Here is a 27,032-nt window from a genome sequence, read left to right as displayed (position 1 = left end):
CAGTTGCATTACTAACATTTAACTCCGAGGCCAGCTCTCTAGTACTTTTTACAGGTCGATTAGATATTTCATTTAACTCACACTCTTTGAATTCGGGTGTACATATTGAATGTAGTCATCTTGATTTACCACATATTTAAGGTTTTCAGCTTCTTATGTCTCTGAGCCATTTATGAATTGATGAAAACATCGTGTGGGAAGGTAACACTTGATTGGGAATGTGTTCCTAATACAGCTATCGCACCTCAAGTGTGTTGTAACTTGCGAGATTCTACATTAAATGCATATCAGCCATTTCTAAGTTAATATTAATATGATTCACATTACCTGCCATGGTGAATTAGATAATGATAAAAAAATAATTAACTCATACAGTACTGATAAATATATTCACTTGGTCAATAGAAAAAAAAACAAACAGGGTATTTATCAATTTTTATTTACATTTACAACAATGATTTGTTAATTACAACATTGTTTTAATGCAAATTATTTTTTAATATTAATATTATTTATTATAATATTTTCATCAATTCAATAGTATTCTATTTTATTGAAGTATTTTCAATGTTATTAAATTATTATAATTTATTACTTGCTAACATTAATCTAAGTAATTATTCCCATTGAGATCTAATTTTATTTGAGAGGAAATGAAAACTGGTTTTTAATCGAGAGTAACAACTCACCTTAAGAATTTTTATCATAACTTTGTTATTTATGAAGAAATTTGAATAAATAAGGTGTCATTCTCTTTGTTCTTAACATTTTTTGTACAACATAACATTTAAATAAACCAGCAGTTGCAAAGATATTAACAATTAAAAAATTTACGTGGTTGTCATTTCGAAACTGAGCAAGTTCATTATTTTTATGCTAGTAAAGCTCTAGATACTCTAGCAGTATACAAAATTTCAGCTCAATATGATCAACTTATCCTGAGAAATACATTTTTATGTTAAAAATACAAAATGGCAGTTAACCATTTATGGACTTATGTTGATGTACAAGTCTTTTCTTTATTTCAATATGGGCACCCATCTCATGAATTCTTGAAAAAGTTTTTTTAAACACCTTTTATATTAATAAAAATTTATTTATATATCTTCTAGATACATAACTCATTTATTATATTTATGAGTCTTTTTCTGTTGGAAATCTGAAGAAGAAGAAGATTTAAAGGGGCTGGGAAAACCCCTCTAGTATAAAGCTAGATTCTGATATAAATTGTTTGAATATTAGTGTGTATTGATTAGGAAATTCCTGATCTTTAATTAAATATAAATAAATGTGATTAAAAACTTCAGTTTTCATACACTCTAACTCTCAAAGTTGTTTTGATCTAATGTAAGTAGATATATATACTTTAGCCATTATGCTATTTATTTTCAGTTCTTTTTTATATAAACTATCAAGAAGAGTGATGAAGCTATATTGCCATTGTTGGTGGATTTGGCATATTTAATTGGTGTTTGTGCATGATCTAGTGAAGATTCGATATATCTAGAAGCTCTGTTATTGAAGGAAAAAGTTGTACCAAATTAGTTAATCAGATTTTTAACAACTTTACTAACTGAGTTTTTTTTCTATAATTTGTGAACATAATAAAAAAAGGGAGTTGATAAAAACATGTTTTCTGTCTGCATATAATTGTATGTTGTGCTGTATTTTTTTAATAATTTATCAATGATTGGATTGATTGTTACAAATTATTTATTTTGTTTTTTTTTTTTTCATCAGTTGTTATGGGTTTTACTTGGATCTACAGTTCTTGGTCTACTGATGCAAAGGCTATCTGCAAGATTAGGTGTAGTTACTGGCCTTCACTTAGCAGAAATGTGTTACAGACAGTATAAGAAATATCCTCGCCTTTTCCTTTGGTTAATGATGGAAGTAGCTATTATTGGGTCTGACATGCAAGAAGTCATTGGAACTGCTATAGCTTTATATCTTCTTTCAAATAAACAGTAAGGATTCTGTGAATTCTTATAATTATGGAAATATTAATTGTGTAATAATAGAAAATTAATTTAATTTAATGTTGATTTATTACATTGTTAAATATATTTTTTTAACAAGACTGCAAATGAAAAGAAAAAGAATGAAAGATTTTTGAATTGATTTCTACGCTCTTTGAAGTAATTAGAAAATGTTCCTGCCACTGGATGTATTGTATATTCCATGATATAAATACCCTTAAATTAGAATATTAGCCTAAATGTCAGCATAAGACCAGTAAAATAGTTTGCCAATTAATTAAAACTGTAAATTATACATCTGGTGTGTATTTGATTTCACCATTGTTCAGTCATTTTCAGTTTTTGTTCAAACTGTCTGTTACATATATATCAATTCTATATCTAAAATTTATGTATATTATTTAAAAAACCCTTCAAAAATTAATAAACTGAGATACAAGAATTTAAGAACAACAGAAGTAACCTCAAAATTTATAATACACTTAAATATAGGAATGGTTACTCTTTCTTTTTTTTTAACAGTGAACATCGTTACTAAATTTGTTTTGCTGAAAAGGTTAAGCATTATTTGTATATAATTAGACACTGAATGTATTGAGTAGAGAGAATATTACTATTCCTTTTTGTGGTGTTTAGCAGAAGAGAGGGAAACTAATCCATCACTCCATCTATGAATTAGGAAAAGGCAAGGTAAAAGGAAAGAGAACATTGAATATAAAAATAAAGTTCAAAAGAGAGCTAGTTTAACGATCTACATGTAGGAGATAAAAAGTTAAGTGCACAAAGAAAATGAATTAAAACAATTTAATTAACTTTAAACTAATATGGACTAGAAATCAGAAATGGCCTTTCTCTAAAGTGACAGACAGGATTGGAAAAAACATGAAAAAGATTGAGAGGCTGTAAGAAAAGATACTTTAATTAGAAAACAGACAGAATTAGGTGATGTTAGAATTACATCATGTAATACACACACACACATATATATATATATATATATATATATACAGGTGATTCAAAGAAACGGGAAATTTAAAAAATTAAATAACGTTAATAAAATTTTTTTTTTTTAGAAAATGAAATTTTATTTATTGTAATTGTACAAATGTTGCCATTTTAGGATACATACATTTTAGTTTATTTTTTAAAGATGACATCTTCCGGGTGACCTCCTCTTCTACGTAAACACTCACGAAGTCTCTTCGTTAAATTGTTCGTGGTTTGACGTAACATCTCAATTGGAATTTCCGCAGTTGCTTCTCGGATCTTTGCCTTTAGTTCTTCCGTTGTAGCAGGTCTACTGTGGAACACTTTGCTTTTAAGGTGACCACACAAAAAGTAATCGCAAGCTGAGAAATCAGGTGATCTGGGAGGCCATCTAATATCACCATTTCGTGAAATGACACATTGTCCAAACAATCGGCGTACAGCTGCCATCGATATTCGTGCAGTATGTGACGTTGCTCCGTCTTGTTGAAACCAGGCTGTGTTAAGAATCGGTGGAAATCTCTTTTGTTGTTCCACAACAAAGGTTTCAAGCACGGCTACGTAACGAGCCGACGTCACTGTAATCGCAAGACCATTGTCATCCTCAAAAAAATAAGGCCCTATAACACCGTAAGATGACATAGCATACCACACGGTCACTTTCTGGCTGTGCAACAGACGCTGGTGTAGCTGCGTAGGGTTTTCTTGTGGCCAGTATCTGAAATTTTGCTTGTTAACAAATCCAGTGAGGTGGAAATGCGCTTTGTCTGACATCCACAGTTCGTAAACAAACTCTTCGTTATCATTTGTCTTCTGAAGCATTACATTACAGAATTGTGCTCGCACAACTGCATCGTTCGGTTTCAGTTCCTGGACGATCTGCAACTTGTATGGATGGTATTGCAAGTCCTTCACTAACATTCTTCGAACGCTTCAACTATGCGATTGTAAAGATGCTGAGAGACGGATTGACCGATGTGGACTTCGTGTGACAGCATCTTGTAAAGCTTGAACATTCTGTGGTGTACGGACGGTTTGCTCACGGCCTGGAGGTTTCTTTTTCATTGCTGAACCGGTTTCCTCAAAATTAGATATCCATGTTTTAATTGCATGTGCTGATGGAACACGGTCGTGCCGTCCCATATTAAAATGACGGCGAAATTCTCTACGCGCTCCCTCCACACTGTTATTGTTTTTGTAAAACGCTTTGATAGCAAATGCACGTTGCGCACCACTCCAAGAATCCATGACAACTAAATGGCAGGTTAGGTTAGTGGGACTGGTGCCACTCATCAAGTGGTACCAATCGCCCACGGCTACCAAACAACTTTCAAAATTTCCCGTTTCTTTGAAATAATCTGTATATATATATATATATTCACATAAGGTGTGGCAGAAAAGTAATGACACTAATTTTTTTTTTTAAATTTATTTTAATTTTATACATTAATGTTATCATTTGAAAGTAGTTTCCATTGGACAGCTTTACATCAGTGGAGGCATCTTTTCCTTTCTTTGTAAGAATGCTGGAAGGCTTCAACTGGAATTGCCATCAGCTTCTTGGTTATGCTCTGCTCCTTTGGATGTTTTCAAAAGTACCAAAATGACGTCCTTTATCACTGAACACTGGAAATTACAGAAATCCACTAAGGAACCACTGGAAATCCTTTTTCCGTCAAAAACTGGTTGATGGGAGATGGTGTTGTCATGGTGGAGCATCCAAATGTTCAAAATGTTCGCTCTGTCATGAATTGCCCCTTTTCTGAGATTTTAAGGACTTTATAAAAACTTTGGTTGAATTTATTCTTGGTGCATAAATATTGTATAAGCAATCCCCCTCTGTCAAAAAAATCAATCAGCATGGACTTGATTTTTGATTTGCCCATTCAAGCTTTCTTTAATGAGTAAAAGTGTCATCAAAACATCAAAATCAGGAATGGCATTCCATTCTTGATTTTGATGTTTTGTTTCTGAATCACAATCAAAACTCTATGATTCATCACCAGTAATACACAACTGAAGAAACCTGGTCAATTTTCCATTCTGTCAAGGCACACATTCTTCCAATTGTCTTTTTGTTCAATGGAAAGGTTTTTTGACACCAACTTAGCATACACTTTTCTCATGCCCAAATCTTGACTCAAAATCTGATGATGGGTAAAACAATTAAAATTTCACATACACATCAATCAGTCTCACTGTTGACAATCTGACCTCACAAGAGCCCTCACTCTTTTCACATTTTCCTGAGTTTTGATGTTGAAGGCCTCCCCGGTCAAGATTCATCTTCCACTGCTTCCTGATCTGACAAAAATGCTTTATGCCATTGAAAAACTTGTGCTCATGATAAGGAAAGTTCCGCAAGGCTCATTTACAACTTTTTGTTAATCAAACTAACAGATTCACCAAGTTTAACACAAAATTTGATGACACATCGTTGCTCCAAATTTCACTGTTCCATTTTCATAACACACTACAAAAACACAACTCCACTTATCACACTGTAGGGTCACATAGTGAAATGCATCATGCAATGTGTGCATTGATGTTTCAACCGCACAAGGTTGAAACATTTACTGAGCATCTGGTAGTGGCTGACATACAAACTATGTGAAGAGGGAGCCTGCATCATTCCCAGTCTCATTACTTTTCTGCCACACGTTGTATATGCTTGAAGATTTGGAAGTATATTAGATTGATGTTATTATATTTATAATGAGATCAAACATGATTTTAATAAGAAGAAGCACCTAATGCGTAGACAGTTATAATTTTGTCAATACATTGCACAATATTTAGTTTTGAATTTTTCACTTATTTTCAAATAAGTCCATTATCTAAATTTGTAATGTTTTTCTTATCATTCAAGAACATCTGAATTAATTTTAACAAAACCAGTTTAGGGAAATTGAACTACAGATTTCTGATAATGCCAAGCTGGTAAAATTTTAATATATTAACTATTAGAAGCTCATTGCCAGATCAAAGAGACATATTTCTGCAAAATGAATACATATTAAGTCAGAACAACTATAACAGACTGGCAGTAATAAAACCAAAGAGAGAATGTGTAATGTTTATCATGACTGAAAATGCAGAATCCTGCAAAAGTACTTTCATGAGCACAAACTTTTCAAGCGTTTAGTGTTTTCGAGTTTTTCTAATGTAGTTTATGTTTTGTTACATCAGCTCCTCTTCATAGTAGTCTTTCTACTGCAGTTTTATACGTAGTCTGTTATGCTTTGTTTTGAACTTACCTTTTATTTCATTATACTAATTGAAATTTAATATCTTCTAATTATATGAAATTAATAAAATTTTCCTTAAATTGTAATTTCTCATCCTGTTCACTTGGTTACATAGTTAAGTAAATTTTTAAAATAAAAAAGTCATTAAGTTTATATTCTAAGTAAGGTTTTTGAAATTCATTATTCAGTGATACAGATACATGACATATCTATTTTTTAATTCACTTTCTTATTGGTTTGAATTTAGAATTAAGTTACATTTTGAGGATTTCATCAGTCCTTTCTTTTTTATTAAGTAATGTTATATTTTAAATTTCAGAATTAAATTATGGATTGGTGTTCTTATTACCATAGTTGATACATTTACTTTCCTTTTACTGGATAAATATGGCCTTCGTAAATTAGAACTGCTATTTGCCTTTCTTATTACTGTAATGGCCCTATCTTTTGGATATGAAGTGAGTACTCCTTTTTTTTTACTTTTTATATATATATATATATTTCTATTGATGTACAGTAGATTGATGTTTAGTAGAATAAAAATAATTAGAATATAACATTAATGGTTAGATACAGAGCTCTTGTGGTTGAAATTTTTATAGCTGTGGCAAGAAAATAATTTTAATGTTTTATGTTCATTGTTATCATAATAACTTACAGTTTAGCCACTTTACACACACATATATAAGTTTCCTTGTCTTCCTCAAGATTTTCAAAATTTCCAAATTGAAGAACAGTGATTTTTTTCTTTTTCTATTTTCTATTGAACTAAGTATGAGGGCTATTTTTAAATAAGATCTGATTGGCTGTAGATATTGAAATTTTGCGTGGCTGTCAAAATGTGCATGCACCCCAGTTCTCGGCATGCCTTGCACAAATGCAGACACCAATTGCAATCATAGCATCGCTGTATGGTTTATATTGTGAAACTGAAATGTTTCAAATAATTGAGCATCTGCTGTTTGTGAAATATAACCTGTGATTCGATTTTAACTGCTAGGAATGTGTCAACAGTAGACATTCATCTCCAGTTATGTGAGGTTTATGGGCATTATTCAATGAGTGGCATAAATGGGTAACACTGTTCAAGGTCAGGAGGGACAGTGTCCATAATAAACCGCAATCGGGCCAGCCTTCTGTAATCACAGACAATTTGTTGCGCAAAGTTGATGTAAAAATTTGTAAAGACCGGCGATTCATGATTTCCACTTTGTCATTGATATTCCTTCAGTTTCAAGGTCAGTGCTATACAAAATCATTTCTGAAATCTTGCAGTTCAAATACCTGTGCTCACAATGGGTTCCCACGCTGCTTTCTGAAGAACATCAGTAAAGGAGAATGACGAGTGCTTTACATTTTTGACTCGATACAGTGAGGAAGGAGATGAACTTTTGGCCACATTGTCACAGGGGATGTAGGTTTCTCACATCAGTCCACCATCAAAGTGCCAGTCAATGGAATGGCGACATAACATCTCCAGTCAAAGTGAAAGGCAAACAATGTCAGCATGCAAGATTCTGGCAACTATGTTTTGGGATAGACATGGTGTCATGTTAATAAACTCAACTGCATACTGTGAGACCTTGATGAAGATTCAGCATGCCATGCAGAATAAGCGATGTGGCCAACTGTCATCTGGAGTTTTGTTGCTGTATGACAATGCATGACCACATTCTGATGCTCAAACTCTAGAATTAATCAGATCTTTTGGATGGGAGCAAATGGACCACCTTGTGGACCATGTGTCAATGGACCTTGTGTCAATTACCACCTGTTCTGCTACCTGAAGGAGTTTCTTAGCGGTCAGCAGTTTGACACCGATGAAGAAGTGAAAACAACGGTTGAAAACTGGTTGTCTTCATTTAAACTGTTTGTTTAAATGTTTAAACAAACAAGGTAACTCTGTAGAAAAGTAGCAAAAAGTATAAAGTGTGAAATAAAAAACTTTTTTTGACAATATCTTTACTAGTTTTGTTTATATTAAAAATGGACCCATACAAATTAATCAATTTTTTTTCTCCATAGAATGATATAAAATTTGTATTTAAATTGATTTTTATTTAAACTTTGAGTTGAAGGCAATTTTGATATTTTAATTATATATTTCTTTTTTTATTGCGTGACATAAACTATGAATAAAATATTATTTTAATATTACCTCTGTGCATCCTATGATAAAATCATGTATACATATTCTACATTTTAAAATAAATCATATTATTTAATACAATTAATTACATGCATATCTTTATAAATTAGTGATTACTAGCAGATTGAATAAGTTATGATTGTTGTTATCAGAGAATTTGTCATCAGTTAGCTTGACTATCCTTTTGAATAGGTTAATTTTACTTACAATATTATTAAATAAAGTTTAATGTTAACCAAACTGTTAAATTACGTTACCTGGTTTTTCCATTTTTATATATTTATTAAAGTATTCTCCAAATAAATGTTCTCTAAATCATTGAATTTCAAATTTTTTGCCCACCACCCACATTGAGAATCAAAAATTTTCTAGCATCCCCAGAATTTTTAAACTTACCATCTGTTAAAAATAATTGTAATTGCTGTTTTTAAGATGCACTCTTAAAAACAGCAATTGCAATTATTGTTTTTAAATATGGCATATCCTATTTCTGAGTTTAAGAGTGCAACTTAAAAACAGCAATTGCAATTATTGTTTTTAAATATGGCATATCCTATTTCTGAGTTGAAACTTATATTTAAAATGAGAGCAATTAAAATGCATATTTAATCACACTTGGAAGTATTTTTATTGAAATTGTTTTCAAAAAAATTACAATTGTATCCATATAATTATATAACAACAATAGTGATAGCATATTCAATATAACAATACAATAATTAATACAAAGCTTTCAATTGAAAAATGATCTGTTGTGCTTTAATGAGTTTGTTAATATCAGAATAGAATTTACTTACAGACAGCCATAAGTCGCCGCATTCAGGTAACATGCAGCCAATTTCTCTTTTTGGTTAGCAATATTGCTACAGCACTAAATCCATGTTCAGACAAATACGAAGATGGGAATGTTATCAGAAATCATTGAACAATTGACCATAATCTAGGGTACAGTTGCAGAATTGGCTTTTACAGCCAAAATTCTTGGTAGCCATTCTTGAATTTTATTTTTATTTCTTCATTTGTTGTCAGTTCTATAAGTTGTTCTTCTAACTGGGATTATACTGCTATGTTGACATTTTAAAAAGGATCCAACACTCAGCCTAGTATGTCCATATTTAAAACGTCCTGGAATTGTTCTTTGAAATCACCATGGAGGTTCTCCAAGCATTGGCAGTAAACAAGCAAGTCATTGTTGAAGGATTCTGCTGATAAATTAGGGAAGTTATTAAATTCGTGTCTGCCAGTATTTCTCTTGTGTAATAGCAGTTTGGCTACCAAAGCAGCAACAACATTTTGTTTTAATCAAATTCAACTTGTCGCCTTGAAGCTGGAGATTAACACCATTAAACAATTTATGTAGGTCTGTCAAATACACAGTATCATTCTTTAATGTAATGAGGTTGTCGTGCAACTCTGTGTTTTCCAGGAACTCTATTACAGAGTCAAACAGATTGTAAAACTGAGTCAGACAAGTACCTTTTGATAGCTAATGCACTTCTGTGTGAAGCAGTAAGTGGTTGAAATCGTCATTATTGGCAATGCAAAGCTGACAATAATCTGTCATGTAATAAGTGCTTCTGATTTTATTAACTGCTCTGATAACATACTGCAGTGATGTATGCGGGCATTTACTCAGGTTTCTTGCAACTAGATGTTGACGATGAATAAGGCAAAGAACAGCAAGGATGTCTGGAACTATATTTTTTAAGTATACTATGAAGCCTTTGTGACTCCCTGTCATAGCTGAAATGCCATCAGCAGCAATTGACATAATATTCTTCAAAAGAGTTTCCTTGTCACAAAATGCTTCCAGTGTATTATATATGGTTTCCCTTTGCATCTGTCTCTAAATTTCTAGCAAATAATAGTTCTTGACGTACTTTCTCATCTTTGATAAACCTCATGTATGATAACAACAGTGCTTCATTAGTTGGTAAAGTGGACTCATCCAACTGAATTGAAAATTGGCAAGTCTTCAAATTATTGCATAATGATTCTTCCAGTGTTTTCAGCTATCTCATCAATTCGTCTTTGCACAGAACTTTTGCTGAAAGGAATTTTTCAGATAATATCTGCTGTTGGTTTATGAGCACAGTGGTTATTACTTCTTTTACTGCCAGTAAAATTACATCTTCCCCAATAGTGTGGTTTGCCTGTTTTAGCAATTAACAATGAGATGTTGTACGAAGCTCAAGTTCATCATCGTCTTGCTTGGAAGCACTGAAAAAAGTTTTGATGTAATTAGCTGAGCTACGTACTTCTTTTCCAGGTCTTGAAAATAGGCCACACCTTTGTCTTCCTTATCTGAGTGCATTTTATTAAAATGATCTTGTTGCATGGAAAATCCCATTAAAGCAAATCATGGCTATGAATGGTGGGTGGGGGGTGGCTACCAAATTGTCACAAGGCGGGTATCTTCCCCTATGGGGTTGGGATGTAGCCTTGAAGGCTTCATTACATCATTAGAAAAAGTTTTTTTGATAAATAAGACACATTGGTGATGATGGATTATGGGATTTTTGATAAATCCGTATTTAATATATTCTGCACTATACTGGTATTTCTTCTATTTTTCTCCAACATAGTTTTGAATTTACAAATATGTGGACCTGTGTGTTTTGAACCCAATATTGGATGTATCATAAATATGTCTAATAGTGATCGAAACACTTCACACTCTAGCATTTATCCATGATGTGATGTAAGATCATTCATGTGGCACTTAGTTAAGTAGTTAATATATCGAGTCCATTGAGACAGACCTATCATGTAAACACTATTATTGATCACAGTACACACCTTGTTTAGATTCAGAAATATAAAACGCTTCACTTGAATTCAATTGGCTGAGAATTTTGGAAAACTCGTAGTAGAATATTAAATTTGTTTCCTTTAAGCAAGTTAACTCAAGGCAGCAACTTAATAAATAACAGCAGTTTCCATGAAAGAAAATATACTAATAAATAATTACCTTAGTAAATATTTTGTTCTAGTTCAAGAATAGAAAATAAATTTTGAATACGAGCAATGATTGGAGGAGTGAAGTAGGATCACTTATCAATTGGTCAAGAAGCTTATTCCTGTAGAGATCGTAGAAGGATGTTGAGATTAATTATTTAGGCAATATATACTGACCACAACTTTTATAAATTTGGCGTTATCTTATGTAATATATTAATGTATTGATTGCAATATTATTTAATAAAATAAAAGCAAAAAACTGCCAAGTGGGAAACTGTATAACAGAATCCAACCTGTTTTCAAACTAAACTACTATGATTTTAGCATCAACTACAATACTTATCCCAATGTACAAATTAAATTAAAATGCTCAAAATCCGAACTGTATAAATTAAATTAAATTATCCCAATGTACAAAAGTAACACATATTTCATTTTTGAAAATAAAAGTAATGCTCCTTTGAGAATTTTTTCCTACATCTGCATTAAAACTTTATTATAATCGTGTACTTTTAAATAACATTTTCACAATTGTTTCCCCATTCCTCTAATAGATTAAAATAACTTTTTTCTGGTTCTGGCTCTAAATTGATATTTGGCTTGCATTTTCTACATGCTAAAAATCCATTTTTCATCAAACAGATTGATTATTTTCTAATTTGGTATCAGCCTGTAGTTGTAACAGTAAATAATCATCTAAATGGTTTAAGTTAATCATGTAATATTAACAATTTATAACAAAAGATTCTGCCAAGAGCTCAAAACCAAAGCCTGATTTATTATTATTATTTGTAAAAAATACTAGGTGCTAGTATGTTTAGGAGGATTTTGTTACATTTTCAGTTATACGAGGTGCGACAATAAAGTAATGAGACTGATGTGAAAAAAAATGTTGCTTACCGTTTTAGTCATGTTTAGTGTTGTCTCCTTCAAAGTAGTTCCCCTCTGATTGCACACACTTATTCCAGCGCTTCTGCCATTGACGGTAACATTTCTGGAACTTATCTTCTGTAATATCCTCCGAGACCCTCGTCACAGCTTTTTGGACATCTTGTGTTGTTTGAAAATGGTGTCCTTTGACCGCCATTTTGACTCTTGGAAATAGAAAAACGTCGCAAGGAGCGATATCTGGTGAATAAGGTGGCTGCGGTGGTACTGAAATTTGTTTTGAGGTTAAAAATTGCTGTACTGACAGCAGCATGGAATGGCGTATTATCATAATGCAGAATCCAATTATCAGCAATGTCGGCACGGACACGAAGAACTCATTTACGAAGTCTTTCTAAAATTTCTTTGTAGAAATATTGGTTAACTGTTTGTACAGGAGGCACCCGCTCTTTATGAACAATTCCCTTGGAATCGAAGAAGCACACAAGCATGCCTTTCAATTTTGACTTTGACATGCGAGCTTTTTTTGTTCTGGGTGATCCCTTTGAACGCTGTTGCGAACTTTGGCGTTTTGTCTCTGGATCGTATTGAAAAAACCAACCTTGATCACCAGTGATAACACGGCTCAACAAATCTGGATTGATTTCCATTTGCTCTAACAGATCGGCTGCCACATTTTTTCGAGGTTCTCACTGTTGTTGTGTGAGATTTTTGGGGATCATTTTTGCACAAATCTTTCTCATACCAAGATCTTCAGTTAGTATGAGATGAACCGTTTCTCGATCGATGTTGAGTTCTTCATTTTCACAGATAATCTTCGATCAGATCGTACGATTTCACGCACCCTGGTCAAGTTGACATCTGTCCATGAGGTTGATGGTCGTCCACTGCGGTCTTCATCTTCAACATTCGTTCTGCCTTCACTAAAAATTTTATGCCACCGAAAAACTTGAGCTCTTGACATAACCTTCTGAAGCTTACCGTAAGTTGTCGTCGTGTTTTCACCTGATTTAACGCAAAAGGAAATGGCATACCATTGCGCAATATTTTGCGGTTTCATTTCTGTGACGAGAGACACAAACACGTGTTCACTTATTACAGCACAACTCACGACTGAGCAGTTGCATCAATGTGCTGCTTGGACTAGAAGTAGCTTATAGACCAAGGTCAAAAAGATGGTGTGCCTACGCAAGCTGCAGGGTTGCCACATCTTGCGAAGAAAAATCAGTCTTATTACTTTATTGTCGCACCTCGTATATACACCGTTGTTTGAACTTATTTTCTGTCCAAATAGTTGTATATTTATTTTATATATTATTAAATTACTCCTTATTAAAAACAAAAGTTTTCTACCATTTAAAAATTCATTAAAATTGCATTAAAAATGTCTCATGTGGATTTTATCAAATTACACTTACTCTACCATGTTTCAGTAAATGCAGTAGCATTGTTACTCTAAGAAAAGTTATTGTGATGTGTGTATATTTGATGAAAGCATTCTCACTGGAATTACTAATTATGTCTGTGATGTCTGTTCTGTAGGAGTGAATTTCCAAATTACCTAAAAATATCTGCCCTGCTTTTATACTGTATAGAATCAGTTTATGCATTATGGGATGCTTCAAGAAATTGTATGAGTTTTGTGTTTAAATTTGTGTTGTTTTTGTTTCAGTTTGGTGTGGTAAACCCAGATAAATTAGAACTTTTTAAAGGAATGTTCATACCCAGGTGTGATAGTACAATACTACTGCAGGCAGTTGGTATTGTTGGTGCTGTGATAATGCCACATAATCTTTATCTACATTCTGGCCTTGTAAAGGTATAATTTCCTATTATTTTTGGATTATATTGTTATTTGATGTTTTCATTTTTTTTTTTTAACTGATTTTTCAGTTTATGGTTCCCTTTACACAACCCCTTATTGTGATTTCCATTTCTCTGTATGCTGCTGCTTAAAAGATTTGTATACCACAGATATATAATTAAATACTGTAATCTAATTTTCAGAATTTAATTTTGAATACAAATCAATTCCTATTTTTTGTTTCATTTTTAATTCTTTCTTATTTATTTTAAGTAGTTAATATTTATTTTATAATTTTAAAAATCAAAAATATTTTAATTTTGTTTTAAAATTAAAACATTTTTACCACATTTTTGATGTGTCGTTTTAAGTTAACTTAAATTTCTTAAACTTTAATTTGCTTTCAGTTGAATTTACTTACATCGGTTTTCACAAAATTAAATTTTCTGCAAATTTTGTTAAAAAGTTTCATTTGATCACTACCAAATTAACAAAAAAAGATTTACGTTGAACCTAAAAATGTGTTTTCCTGTTACAATTTTTTGGGCTTTACAACATTTTCTTCAGAAACTTCTGGGGGATATAGTTATGGAATTATTTAAAAAATTTTTCAGATCATATAATGTTTTTAAAAACTGTAGTTTGTGTGTCAGTAATTTCTGTATAGTCTCATTTTGTCATTGTAACTGGAATCAGTCGTAATTTTTCAGTAGTCAAAACTCAGAAATAAAGCATTTCCAATAAATTAAACTGAAGGTTTTAACGTCTTCTTTTATATTTCAGGTGATTCATTTAAAATCAAACTGAGCCAACTCAAATTGTAGTTATTTGAGGTCACCTTTTAACGCTGCTACTTTTAACACCACTATTGGTTGTATATTTACTTATTTTGTTTATTGGTGTCAGTTGTAAATTGTTTCTGCTTCAGTGCAGTATACTGATCTTCTTCGCAGTTGTGTTTTTCTAAATGAAAAATGGTTCTGATTGTGAAAATTTTTCCTATTGAGAAAATGGTTCCTATTGTGAAACATTTTGGATCCTTCCAAGAAATGCATAAAATATTTGCCAAAAAATTTCCAAATGATAGTATGTCAGCAAAGAGTAGCTGACAAAAATCAATCAAAATATGATGTTTTTAAATCTGTATATTGATTTAAAAACTGAGTGTACAACAGAATTGGTTTCAAACATAAAATGAAAAAGGGAACCTGCTGTAGGACTCCAGAGGCCATAGCTGATATTCAAAGTCGAATTTCTGCCATTTGAAATAATTTATGTAAGTTACCACAACTAAGCAGTGTAAAATACACATCTTGTTGTAAGATTGTAAATGAATTAAATTTTGAAACCATATCATGTAACAACTGAGCAACAGCTTAAGAGAACAGACAAATTGAATCGTCTTAATTATTGTGTATGGATTCTTTTAAACATCGTCAGTGGTCAGATAGGCCTAATACTGTATTTCATGTCTGATGTGGCATGGTTTCATTTATCATGCCATGTTAATTTGCACAACACCAAGTATCAGATGACTGAAAATCCTCTCTGAATGTCTGAGCATCCATTGCACAGTGAAAATATCAGTGCATGGTGTGCTGTTTCTGGTAATCTTTTGCCGCCATTTTTTGATAGAACAGTTAATACAGAAGTGTACCATACAAGTTCTGAAGAATTCTGCTCTTGGTTAACAATGAAAAATAACGTGGCTTTATTCAACAAGATGGAGCAGTATGTCACATCAAATGATTCACTAGTACATGTTCATGTGACTTTTACAGAAGAATGAACTGTCAGCAGAGGGCAGGCCTCCAGATTCCCCAGATTTGTCTAGTTGCGATATTTTCCTTCAGGGCTATTTTAATTCATTGCTCATGAATCAAATCCCCACACTATGAACTGAAAGTGTCAGGTGACTCAATATGTCACTTGGATAAAAAAGTATGTCACTGTGCAGGCCGCTCATTTCTAACACCTTTTGTAACAATATGGTAAGGATGTAAATGTTGCTAATGTAAATAAAATTTATAAATGAATTAAAATTTAAGGATTTAATTTATGTTTTCATTCCATCCGTAAAATTCTACCTATCGCATGTACACATGTTAAATACGAGGGTTATTTTTTTTTCAAGGTCTGATCGGTCATGAAATTAAAACCACAGTGAAAATAAAAAATTTTTTATTTGTAACAAGTACTTACATAGTTACGCTATTTCTCTACATGGTCGCCACTCTGATTTAGACATTTGTCGTAGCGTGGTACCAACTTTCCAATACCCTCATCATAGAACGGAGCTGCCTGTGTTTTCAGCCATGTTTCTATCCTGGTCTGCAGCTCAATGTCTGTGCCAAAATGTTGTCCTCCTAGCCAGCATTTCATGTGAGCAAAGAGGCAAAAATCGGATGGAGCCAAGTCCGGCCTGTATGGTGGGTGATCAAACACTTCCCAACGAAAACGCTGCAGAAGCTTCTTTGTTATGAACACAGTTTTGTGTTGGTCGGACATCATCTTGGGAACCCATCTCGCACACAGTTTGTGGTACTGAAGTCTCTCACTCGCAATGGTGTAGAGAGCTGACCTTGAAATTTCAGGAAACTAATCACTCATTACAGAAATTGTGAACCGATGATTTTCTTGAATTGCCTCATCCTTTCGCTTAACGAGATCATCGGTTGACACTCGCTTCCTTCCCTGACCGCCTGCGTCATGAGCATCTTGTACGTCCTGCTTTAAAGTTCCTGCACCATTGTCGCACTTTGCTATCACTCATTGAAGTTTCACCATACACATTACTTATTTGTCAGAATTTCAGCTGCATTACACCCCTCAGCCTGAAGAAATTGAATTACCGCACGCACTTCACGCTTGGCGGGAGATGCTATTATTGTAGACATGTTTACGTGCTAGCTGCGTGTTCAAAACTAAACGAAGTGAGGCAGCGTGATTGAAGACCATACTAGAGACGCTGCGCAACACATATGCGCAAAGGTTCATCTGATTTTTGCGCGGGTTTTTATTTCGCGACCAATCGGACCTTGAAAAAAAAATAACCCTCGTATAACCATGTTTAGTCAATAACAGTTTGGCTTTAAGTTGCTACCCAGTATATTCATTTTAGATGCATTATATATTGATGATGTGCTAATTATTTATTATGAAATTATTTAAAAAATGAACATGATAATATATGTAATGTAATTAATATAAGTAATGATGGATACATAATGAATACTACTAGGGTCATTCAATAACATGTTTTCAGAAAAGTATAATGACTCCAAAAATGGCAAGAAATTTTTCAAGAGTGTATAAGTACACAGTAAAGAATAATCGTACAGTAACTACTAATAATGTAATATGGAAATAAGTTAAACAGAAAATTTTCATTAATTACCTAAAGAACTTTTATTGAAAATAAATAGAGAGATTATAAGAATAATGAATGTTAATATTGATTGATTTTAGTGAGTACATATTTTTTAAGATTAAACAGGCATTTATTATTTGACATGGTAAAAAAAATTATATAAAGTGGTCAAAACCAATCCAGTTGATATTTTAACAGTGAGATTTTTTTTAATGTGTACGAATGTTTGTAATTAATTATGATGAGATTGAAAGTATTTCTCTAAGAGCTATGATTTTATTTGTGTTGTGGCTTTTTTTAACTGCATTTGATGATTTAATAATTATTACAACACTTGTTACTACAATAATCAAATTTTTTATAGTAGTATTCTCACATGTTTGTGGCTTGATAAGGATATTGAGAAACTGACAATTAAATATGTTTATATAATTACAGTTTATTAGCTTCGGAGCATAAGTAAAATCAGACAATAACGATAATAATAATAATAATAATCAACAGCAATAATACTAATCACAACTACAACAATAATAAATGTCACTAATAAATAATAAATAATGATTACATATATGGTAGAATTTAAAGTAAGATCAGGATTTATTAACAGGTAGTTAAATAATAAAAACCAGAATTCATTTCAATTGACAAAAGACATTATAATGATCGCTAATATTTACATCTTTAACAGCTGGTATTGTATTACTATGAAGATAAGATTAGTCTAAAATTTTTTCATTGCAAACATTGTTCCTGTTCACAAATATAACTATCCTACAGTTTATGAATGAATTGAATACTTTATCCCTTTCACTAATGGTCTTTCAGTAACTCACTGAACAGCTTCCTGCATTCATCCATTGTCCACAGCGGAATGCCCATGACGTCACGTTGAATACACCATTCACACTATACATTGACAGATAACACATCTTACAATTGCATCAAACACAACCAGCAATACGCTTATACTTGCTTCTTCAGAACTTTCTTAATAACTCCTCGCTGAATACTCCTCACTTGATACTGATCTTAACTTGTCTTTCCTGTTGTATTTATACTCCTATCCTCTTGATCTACAGAACCAGACCCAAGTTGAAGCATAAGAGTCAGAGTCCTTACATTTTCTCCATGAATTCCTACTCTGGTCTGCTAATTCTTTTCATGGAATATCTGTTGTAGGCGTATTTTGTTGGCAGTATTACAAAGAATGATTGTTAAACAAACCTGTTAGCCTTAGAAAAAGGATTCCTTTTAGTCCCCTTCAGGATTCCTTCCATTATTATATTTCCCACTACTTTCTTCTTAATTGGCAGGAATCCGTTACTCAGGTTTGTTATACCGATCTTGTTACAGTATATAAAATTTAGTAATTTAATATATTCATACATATTTGTTTTATAAATGTATTTGCTTTTGATATTATTTAAGCTTTTTGTTTCTCTGTTATAGTCAAGAGATATTCAACGTTCAAAGCCAGACAAAGTTAGAGAGGCAAATATGTATTTTTTTATCGAAGCAGTAGTAGCTCTTGCAGTATCATTAGTTATTAATGTTTTTGTTGTCTCTGTTTTTGCCCATGGGCTTTATCAAAAAACTAATGCAGACTTAGTAAGTATGGAATTATACAGTTTACTTTTAAAAAATGAGTATGTTAAAAATAGTTGTTTATTTGTTAAATTAGTTTTCTTCATTTCTAATTTCTACTGATTTAAAAAAAATGTTTATAAGCCTTATGAAAAATGCAGTTTATTCCTTTCTGTAATTTTTTATATTCAAGTTTAAGCTAGACTTCCATAACCAGAAAATGACAACAATTACCATTTCTTCCTTTGATTCGCAATATTATTTGCATTGTTTTCAAACAGAATTGTAAATTTTTTACTAAACTAATTTTTCTTAATCATTGGTTATTATCTGTATTTTTACGTGCTATTAGAATAGGCGGGAACAATGTACTTCATGTTCAACCTTGCATCATACATCTTACAGTATTGGCATTGTGAAATATATGAAAGCGTTTGATGTAAGGTTAAAATATCAGCAGTAAGCTATATTCAATATATTTGTCATCTCTAACCATCTTAATTAAACATTACTGCCTATAGTTGTGAGTTAGGTGAACATATGCTATCTGCAACTAATTATTGATTGTAGCTGTTGATCCTATTATAAATACTAAGATGTATATTATTGACATAGTTAACAGTATGTTGTACATACTGATAATTACAAATAATACGGATAATTACAAATGAAATATACACTTTTGGTAGCTTATAAAACATTAAATTTGTATATGTGAATACAGCAAATAATATGGTTAAAGTTTATTTTGGTATATCTGCTTTGCTGCTAATGTCACTGGTGTGTCATGTTTCCAGTCTGGCTAGACAGCTGCTACTGCAGTAGAGAAAGTTTTTTGTGTGCTCAAATTAGCCAAAACAAACTCTGTTACTGTTGTGCAGCGACGTTTCTGAACAAAATATAGTAAATCACCACCAGTAATAAAAACAATCTATGACAGGAATAAAGAATTTCAAAACACAGGGTGCCTGTATAAAAAGAAAAGTGTGGGAAGACCTCCTGTTTCAGAAGAACAAATTGATTGTGTTCGTGATGTGTACCAATGCAGCCTTGGCAAATTGACTAGATCAGCAAGTTTAGAATTGCAAATTCCTCGACCAACTGTGTGGAAAACTTTCACGAAGTGACAAGAACTGGAGTAATTTATCTGGACATGTTAAGTGAATGGCTAATTCCTCAACTCGAGGAAGATGGTGACAACTTCATTTTTGTACAAGATGGAGCTCTGCCTCACTGGCACTTACAGGTCAGAAATTTTATGGATGACGACTGCCTTCCCAGATGATAGATTGGTCGTGCAAGTGAGGAGAACATGGTGTTTATGCATTGGCTACTATGTAGTCTAGACTTAACCCCTAGTGATTACTTTTTATGGGGTTATGTAAAAGATAAAGTTTTTGTACCCTCCCTTTCTGTTGATATCGATGACTTAAAACAAAGCATTACAAATGCTGTTACTACCGTTGACCGGCATATGCTTGCACATGTTTGAGGTGGATTTGACTATCGTGTTGATATCTCTTGTGTTACACATTGAACATTTATTAATAAAAATTTAAAGAATTTTTCTATATAATCATGTAAGTAATCACCTCAACTCTTAAAGAATAAATTTTTATAAGCTATTGAAAGTGTACATTTCATTTATAATCACTCTGTATATCATATTTGTAATGCCAATAATTCCATTATTTGAATTGTATTGTCAAACATCTTTTGTGCTTGTAGTTTACCTTTCAGATTTGTTCATATTTCAAAGTAGCCATTAAAATTTATTCACTTCAAATACTGGGATGAGTATGCATTCATCACTATCCACTTGCATTATAATGTGTTTTGATAATGATTATGTGACAGCAACTAAAGTCATATTCAGTTAATCAGTTTCTTCAGATCACCGAAGTTAATTTATGTTAAGTTTTGTACAGTTTGAAAAGGAAGTCATTTAGTATCTCTGCATACTACTGTCATTTAATATGTAATTATCAAAGCAGCAGTTAGCGGAACTTTCAGGAACAGAAAAATGTAATTAGAATTTCTGAGGTTTGATTTATCTATCATTATTGAATCAAACTTTACTATTATTTCTTTTTGCACTTGATGTTCACTTTCATACAAACTTCTAGGTAATTTGGCTATTGGGCCAATTGCAGAACAGAAATCTCAAGTGTATAATTTATCTCATAGCAAAGAAAATGTTTACCTGTCTGTAAGATTTCCAAAAAGAATATGCCCATTTCTAATTGCTGCAATTACACTGTTATGTTACAGTTTATCACCTTAAATATGTATATCAGTTAAAAAACTGTAGGTGGATTCAACAAATAGCTTCAACAGATCGTGAAGATGAATTGAAAGTTCACTCATATAGATTCTGTTTGTGTCTGCTGCATGATTATTTGTCATATTTTATCACATTATTTGTCATATTTTTGTACATTTTATTGAACATTGTGTTATTGATTTAAGTTAGCTTATAGAATTGGCAATCTCTCTGATGTTGGGAATAGAATTAATTACTTTTTTCTGAAATGTCACATGTATGTAGTGTGTGTATATATATATATATATATATATATATATATATATATATATATATATATATATATTATATTATATTATAATCTACATTTTTTTTTTTTTTACGACCCGGAAGGACCAATTAGTCATTTATGTTTAGTCTTTCTTATCTTCCAATACTCTTTCATTTTCTTGGAAAAGATTTATAATTATAGATTATAAAAATAATCTATAATCTATATTATTGATTATTTTTATAATATTTTAATCAAAAACCAACTTGAACAACCCAAGAACAAAATTACAAAGTAAATGAAATGACACTTACCTTATTTTTCTTTTTTTTCAAAAGCATTTTTGCAGGATCCCGCATCATCAGTTATATATAAAATATATTTATATAAAATTACACAACAAATAATTTTTTTTTAAAATTAAAAATGAAAGATTAAAACTACAATCATATATACAAAAACATAAATTTAAATAAAATAACTACATATGTATAAATATGACGTCATAATTAAAAATTTTTAAATAAAATAAATAGAAAATTTATACTATGTAACCTGGCCAGCCAATGTTACATTACTGAATGGATTTTAATTAAATTATTTATATACATTATGGTTATATCTATTTTCATCTAAAAATGTGCTGCCATCTGTTGCCGCTTTTATAAGAGTGTCATCTTTATATTCTGTCTGAAAGTTGATCAAGTTGAAAATTCTTTTGTATTTATATATATAAAATCTCTCCAAAATGTTCAAACTTTTACTATTATTATTTAAATTAAATTTCTTGATTTCTGCTATTTCCAAATTTGTCCGAATATCAAATACTGTTGTTTGTTATAAATAAACAACTGTGGTCTAATGTTGATAGATATACCCAATTTACCATTTTTATAATTTGTAATGTGTTATAAAAATCTAGTTTTTAAAAGACCTATTAGTTTTACCTATATTTATATATATATATAATATATATATGGTCATAATCATTATTTTATTATTACAAATTATAAAATTATTTTACAAATACAGATGCAGGATTTATTTTATAAATCCTGCACGAGTTATATAAGTCAGTGTTATTGTTATTTTTTAAATATTTTATTATATGATTGTTTATCTTGTAAGCCGATTTAAATCTACTTTTATGATTAATATTGGTTATATTTCAACATTATCAGTATATAAATATTTTAAATATACATTGTCAGTTTTTTGTGTATCATTTATAGATATAAGAGTTGTAGCATTATTAATTTTTGAATTTTTGTTTTTTGTATATATTATCAGTTAAAGAAACAATATAACCATTATGTTTAGCAATTTGTTTTATAAAATCTATTTCTTTGTTTAATATACTTTTATTTTTATTATATCCTATTATACTTTTATTTTATATGAATATGGGTCTTATAAGTATTTAGAAAAATATATATATATATGTGTGTGTGTATGTGTGGGGAGGGTTTGTACATGCATGTGCATATACACATACACACTTCCTTCCAACCAGCCTCCTGGTATATGAAGTATACTTCATATTTTCACAAAACTTATTGTAATTAAATTATATCTTAATTAAATTATATCTTCCTTTTTTTCAGTTAAAAGTGTGTATAGAACACAACAGCTCGTATATTGATGCATTTGATGTAAGTTAATTTTTTATTATTTTATGATAAATTTTTTTTCATTAATACTAAATCTGTTAAAGTATAATAGTTTCATATGTATATAAAATTAAGAAACAAATAACGGACGGGTATGTTACCATATCAATAATTGTGGTAGCCAATGACTCTACATCCCAAACATTTATTTCTCTCAATATATCACTGCTGTCTTTATCACAGTCAGTGGTAAATCCAGTTGCTTTGTCTGTGTGATGGTAGTAATATAGTTATAGTGAAAATAGAAATACATACCAAGTATGAATTTTTTTTATAATTAGGCATATTGATGAAGGACAGTGCCTTAAAATAATGTAATTGCTGTGAAATAATAAAAATAATAATGATAATTTATTTTCCAAATTAAGAATACACTTTTTAAGACAAACAGTACAATATATAACAGTTACAAATTAGACATAGCTTATGAATTATATAAATACTTCTGTTGATCTACAACAGTTTGTACCTTCTAATTGAACTACAACAGGCTCACAAGAGTAACTATAGTTTTCTAATTTAAAAGTGTGGTCCAGTAATCTATGATGAAATAATAATTTTTGTGATTTAATAATAGTTTGGAAAATTAGGTACTCCTTGGAGGTAAGGGTCCTATTTTAGGAGTTACCATCAATTTACGATTAAAATATCGAAGCATATTAAAGATATAAAAATGAGCACAGAAGTGGCTGAGTAGAAATCGAACAATTACTATATATAAATGATAACAGGAGTGGCTGAGTAGAATTTAACAATTACTATAAATTATAGAAATATTAAAGAGAGAGAAAATCATTCAGTCTGTTATTAGAAGTCAAAAGGTGATTCACGGAAGTCATAAGCTTTATGCTTCCCTATGATAACTTGTCAATTTTAGTCACAATTGAATAAAAAAAGAACTCAAGGTTTTCATATTGACTGATCCAGCCCTCAAGGTAAATTCTGCATGAATTTAAACCTAGACTATCACACAATTTGGCAAAAAATTATAAACCTTTGGGGTCAAATAAGTGAAAAATCGATGAAAACACTCCATCCAGGGTTTAGGAAGTGCAAAATTACCGTTGCTTTGCATAACTCGGTCAATTAGTCTCTGTTTACAGCTTTACCCCCACTCCTAAGAAAGAAAAGTTTAAATACCTTAAACAAGTATAAATGCCTCAAAAGGAGCGCAAGTTCAATATAAAAAAAAAAAAAAACAGGAATGAATGAGTCCTAGCAGGTATTTCTACATATTATATATATAAGATGTTTGGCCTACCACTATGGGTTGGATTTTATTAAAATATGCACCATCTCAACACTCAATTCTATATCTTAAACGAAATTCAGCAAAGCCAAATAAAGCATTTTTAGAACACCAATCACATTATGAGCGTTTACTTTTTCATTAACATGAAATGTTGATTTGTCATTGAATACGACACGATAAAGAAAATCTTTGACTCGGTGCACATTTCATTTGCAAAGCTAGTACGCAAACCATAATCTGTAGGCTTTAGTGCTTGTAACAGCTGTAAATGATATGGACACAGTTTTAACCGTTTCCTTAAAACCCTCCACATAGACGTCACTAGACTTAATAATTTATGGCTAGCCTTCCTAACGGATTTCCTAGGAGTATTCACAAAAGATTCTTACATGTTCAACGTTCTCTTTAGACATACTCGGTCATCATGTACTCTTCCCTTTTCAGATACAGCCAGTAGTGTCAAATTGTTCATACCTTCTACAAATGTTATTCCCACTCGGAGGTCACGACAGAACTTCCAACAGAGTGCATGTTGAATGGTGATTCATACTTAACAAACTGCAAAATACAGAACATTTTCTGTTGGGGGGTCGCCGTCTTTGCTATTAGCGCTTTCAAGCGGAAGGTACAAGAAACAGTTTACGAGCTTGGGCATAGCTGAAACTGTTTGTGTTGCTCTTTTATTTCATCTGTAATTAATCAATATACATGAAACTTGAGACATATTAGATAGCTTTAATACCCTGATACTCATTTTGAAATACATGGTGTTTATTGCTGATTTGTATGATCTTCTCATGGCCCTACAGCATGTCACAGATAGGTCCCTCTTACAGTATAATGGTGTGATGTGATTCAGTGATTCCTTGTAAGCTGGACTTTATCAAGCAAGTTATGCATTCTAATTATTCATGCTTTTGAAGGAAGTTTGGCTGAATTAGTGGTTCAGTTTTCCCTGTTATCAAATTTACTTTATCAAATTAAAGTGAATCTTTTATTATATTTATTAAGGTTTGTCTACTATGATATTACCATGTTTCAAATGTAAAAATAATGAGTTTTATGTATTTGTCCATTAAAAAAAAAATTACGTAATATTAAGGCTTAATTATTTTATATTTTATTTGTATGTGCTCTTTATTATTATTTCTCAATATTTAATGAAATGTTTTACAGAATAATACTGAAATAGCTGATGTAACTATATATAAAGGCGGTGTATTCTTGGGCTGCCAGTTTGGTATATTAGCTATGTACATTTGGGCAATTGGTATCCTTGCTGCCGGACAAAGTAGCACTATGACAGGTTGTTATGCTGGACAGTTTGCGATGGAGGTATCTACTATATTTTTATGTTAATGTTGTACTATTTTTATGAAAACATTGAAAGTATTAAATAGTTAGTAACTTATTAAAGTTACGTATTACAAGTTGTAACAATAGTTTATCCGTGCACCATCATTTTTCATGTGTTTTAAATGAGTTTCTGTGATTATGATGAGATTGATTAAAATAATGCATTATGATATTTATAATGTTAAGTTTAATGCTGAGAGCATAAAAAGGTAAGATAAGCCAAGTTAAGTTATGATTTTACTTTTTTCCTGAAAATAATAAAGTTTGTGTTCTACTCCAGAAAAATTTAGTTATAAAATTCTCAAAAATGTCTCCTTTTTTTATAAGAACAAATGTTTTTGTCCTTGTAATCATTATCTTTAACATTATTGTTTCCATAAACATTGATAGTATTGAGATGTATTTAATCAACAGTTTGAAATGGTAAATTCAGTACTTTAAAGGAATGGAGGATAAATAGTTATAATATTTGCTGAGCTTCAATGAAATATTTCCTAGTAGGTGATGTTTACTTAATTGAATGTATATTAATCTAGATTAAAATCTATTGAAGCTTCTTTACTAGACGAATAGTCGTAAAAATTCTGGAATCCACCTAAAGTTAATTTCTTTGATTAAAACAGGAATTATTTAAACTAGTTATTTGGTAAAAATTATATTACAGTTCTCTCTAATACAATTTGATCAGTAATAAAAATACAAGCAAATTTAACTTTTATTTGATTGTTAAACATCACTGCCCCATCAATAATGAAGTAAAGTTTCACCCTATTCAGGCGTAACCAAAGCAGTGTTATGTTATTGTGTGTTTTCATTTTAAAGTTTTTTGATATTATACTCTCATGACAAAACTTATAGTTTGAAAGCCATACATTCAGTCACAGCTCAGTACTTTAAATAAAAACAAAATTCAAATAAGTGACATCACCATAAGAATTTTTTATGGTTTCTGTTGTTTATGGTTTTAATCCTTTGTTTTACTAATTTTAATTGTCTTTACCTTTAGGGATTCCTTAATCTAACATGGACTAGGTGGAAAAGAGTATTATTTACTCGATTAGTCGCTATTCTTCCAACATTTTACGTTGCCTTCTTTTCTAAAATTGAAGATCTCAGTGGAATGAATGATTTGCTGAATGCTGTGATGAGTTTACAGCTTCCTTTTGCAACAATTCCTACTATAGCCTTCACTAGTAATCCTCATATAATGGGTGAATTTGTTAATGGCATGTAAGTATATGTTTAAC

At 31.2% G+C, this 27,032-nt stretch overlaps 1 protein-coding gene across 7 annotated transcripts in view; it reads left to right on the top strand.

Annotated features, from left to right (window-relative positions):
- Window positions 1-27,032, top strand: part of Mvl (solute carrier family member malvolio) — a 188,118-nt gene that overhangs the window by 120,506 nt on the left and 40,580 nt on the right. For all 7 annotated transcript variants that reach the window (XM_075354613.1, XM_075354885.1, XM_075354680.1 and 4 more), the window contains 7 exons: window positions 1,741-1,967; window positions 6,534-6,672; window positions 13,885-14,031; window positions 18,839-18,997; window positions 23,112-23,159; window positions 25,606-25,764; window positions 26,792-27,015. In XM_075354613.1, coding sequence (XP_075210728.1) covers window positions 1,741-1,967; window positions 6,534-6,672; window positions 13,885-14,031; window positions 18,839-18,997; window positions 23,112-23,159; window positions 25,606-25,764; window positions 26,792-27,015 — 1,103 coding nt within the window. The remainder of the gene's footprint in view (window positions 1-1,740; window positions 1,968-6,533; window positions 6,673-13,884; window positions 14,032-18,838; window positions 18,998-23,111; window positions 23,160-25,605; window positions 25,765-26,791; window positions 27,016-27,032) is intronic.

The sequence above is a fragment of the Lycorma delicatula genome, chromosome 1, assembly GCF_047948215.1.
Source record: "Lycorma delicatula isolate Av1 chromosome 1, ASM4794821v1, whole genome shotgun sequence".
In the NCBI taxonomy this organism is placed as follows: domain Eukaryota; kingdom Metazoa; phylum Arthropoda; class Insecta; order Hemiptera; family Fulgoridae; genus Lycorma; species Lycorma delicatula.
Note: the sequence above shows the minus strand (reverse complement) of the source record. Positions and strands in the feature narration are given on the sequence as shown.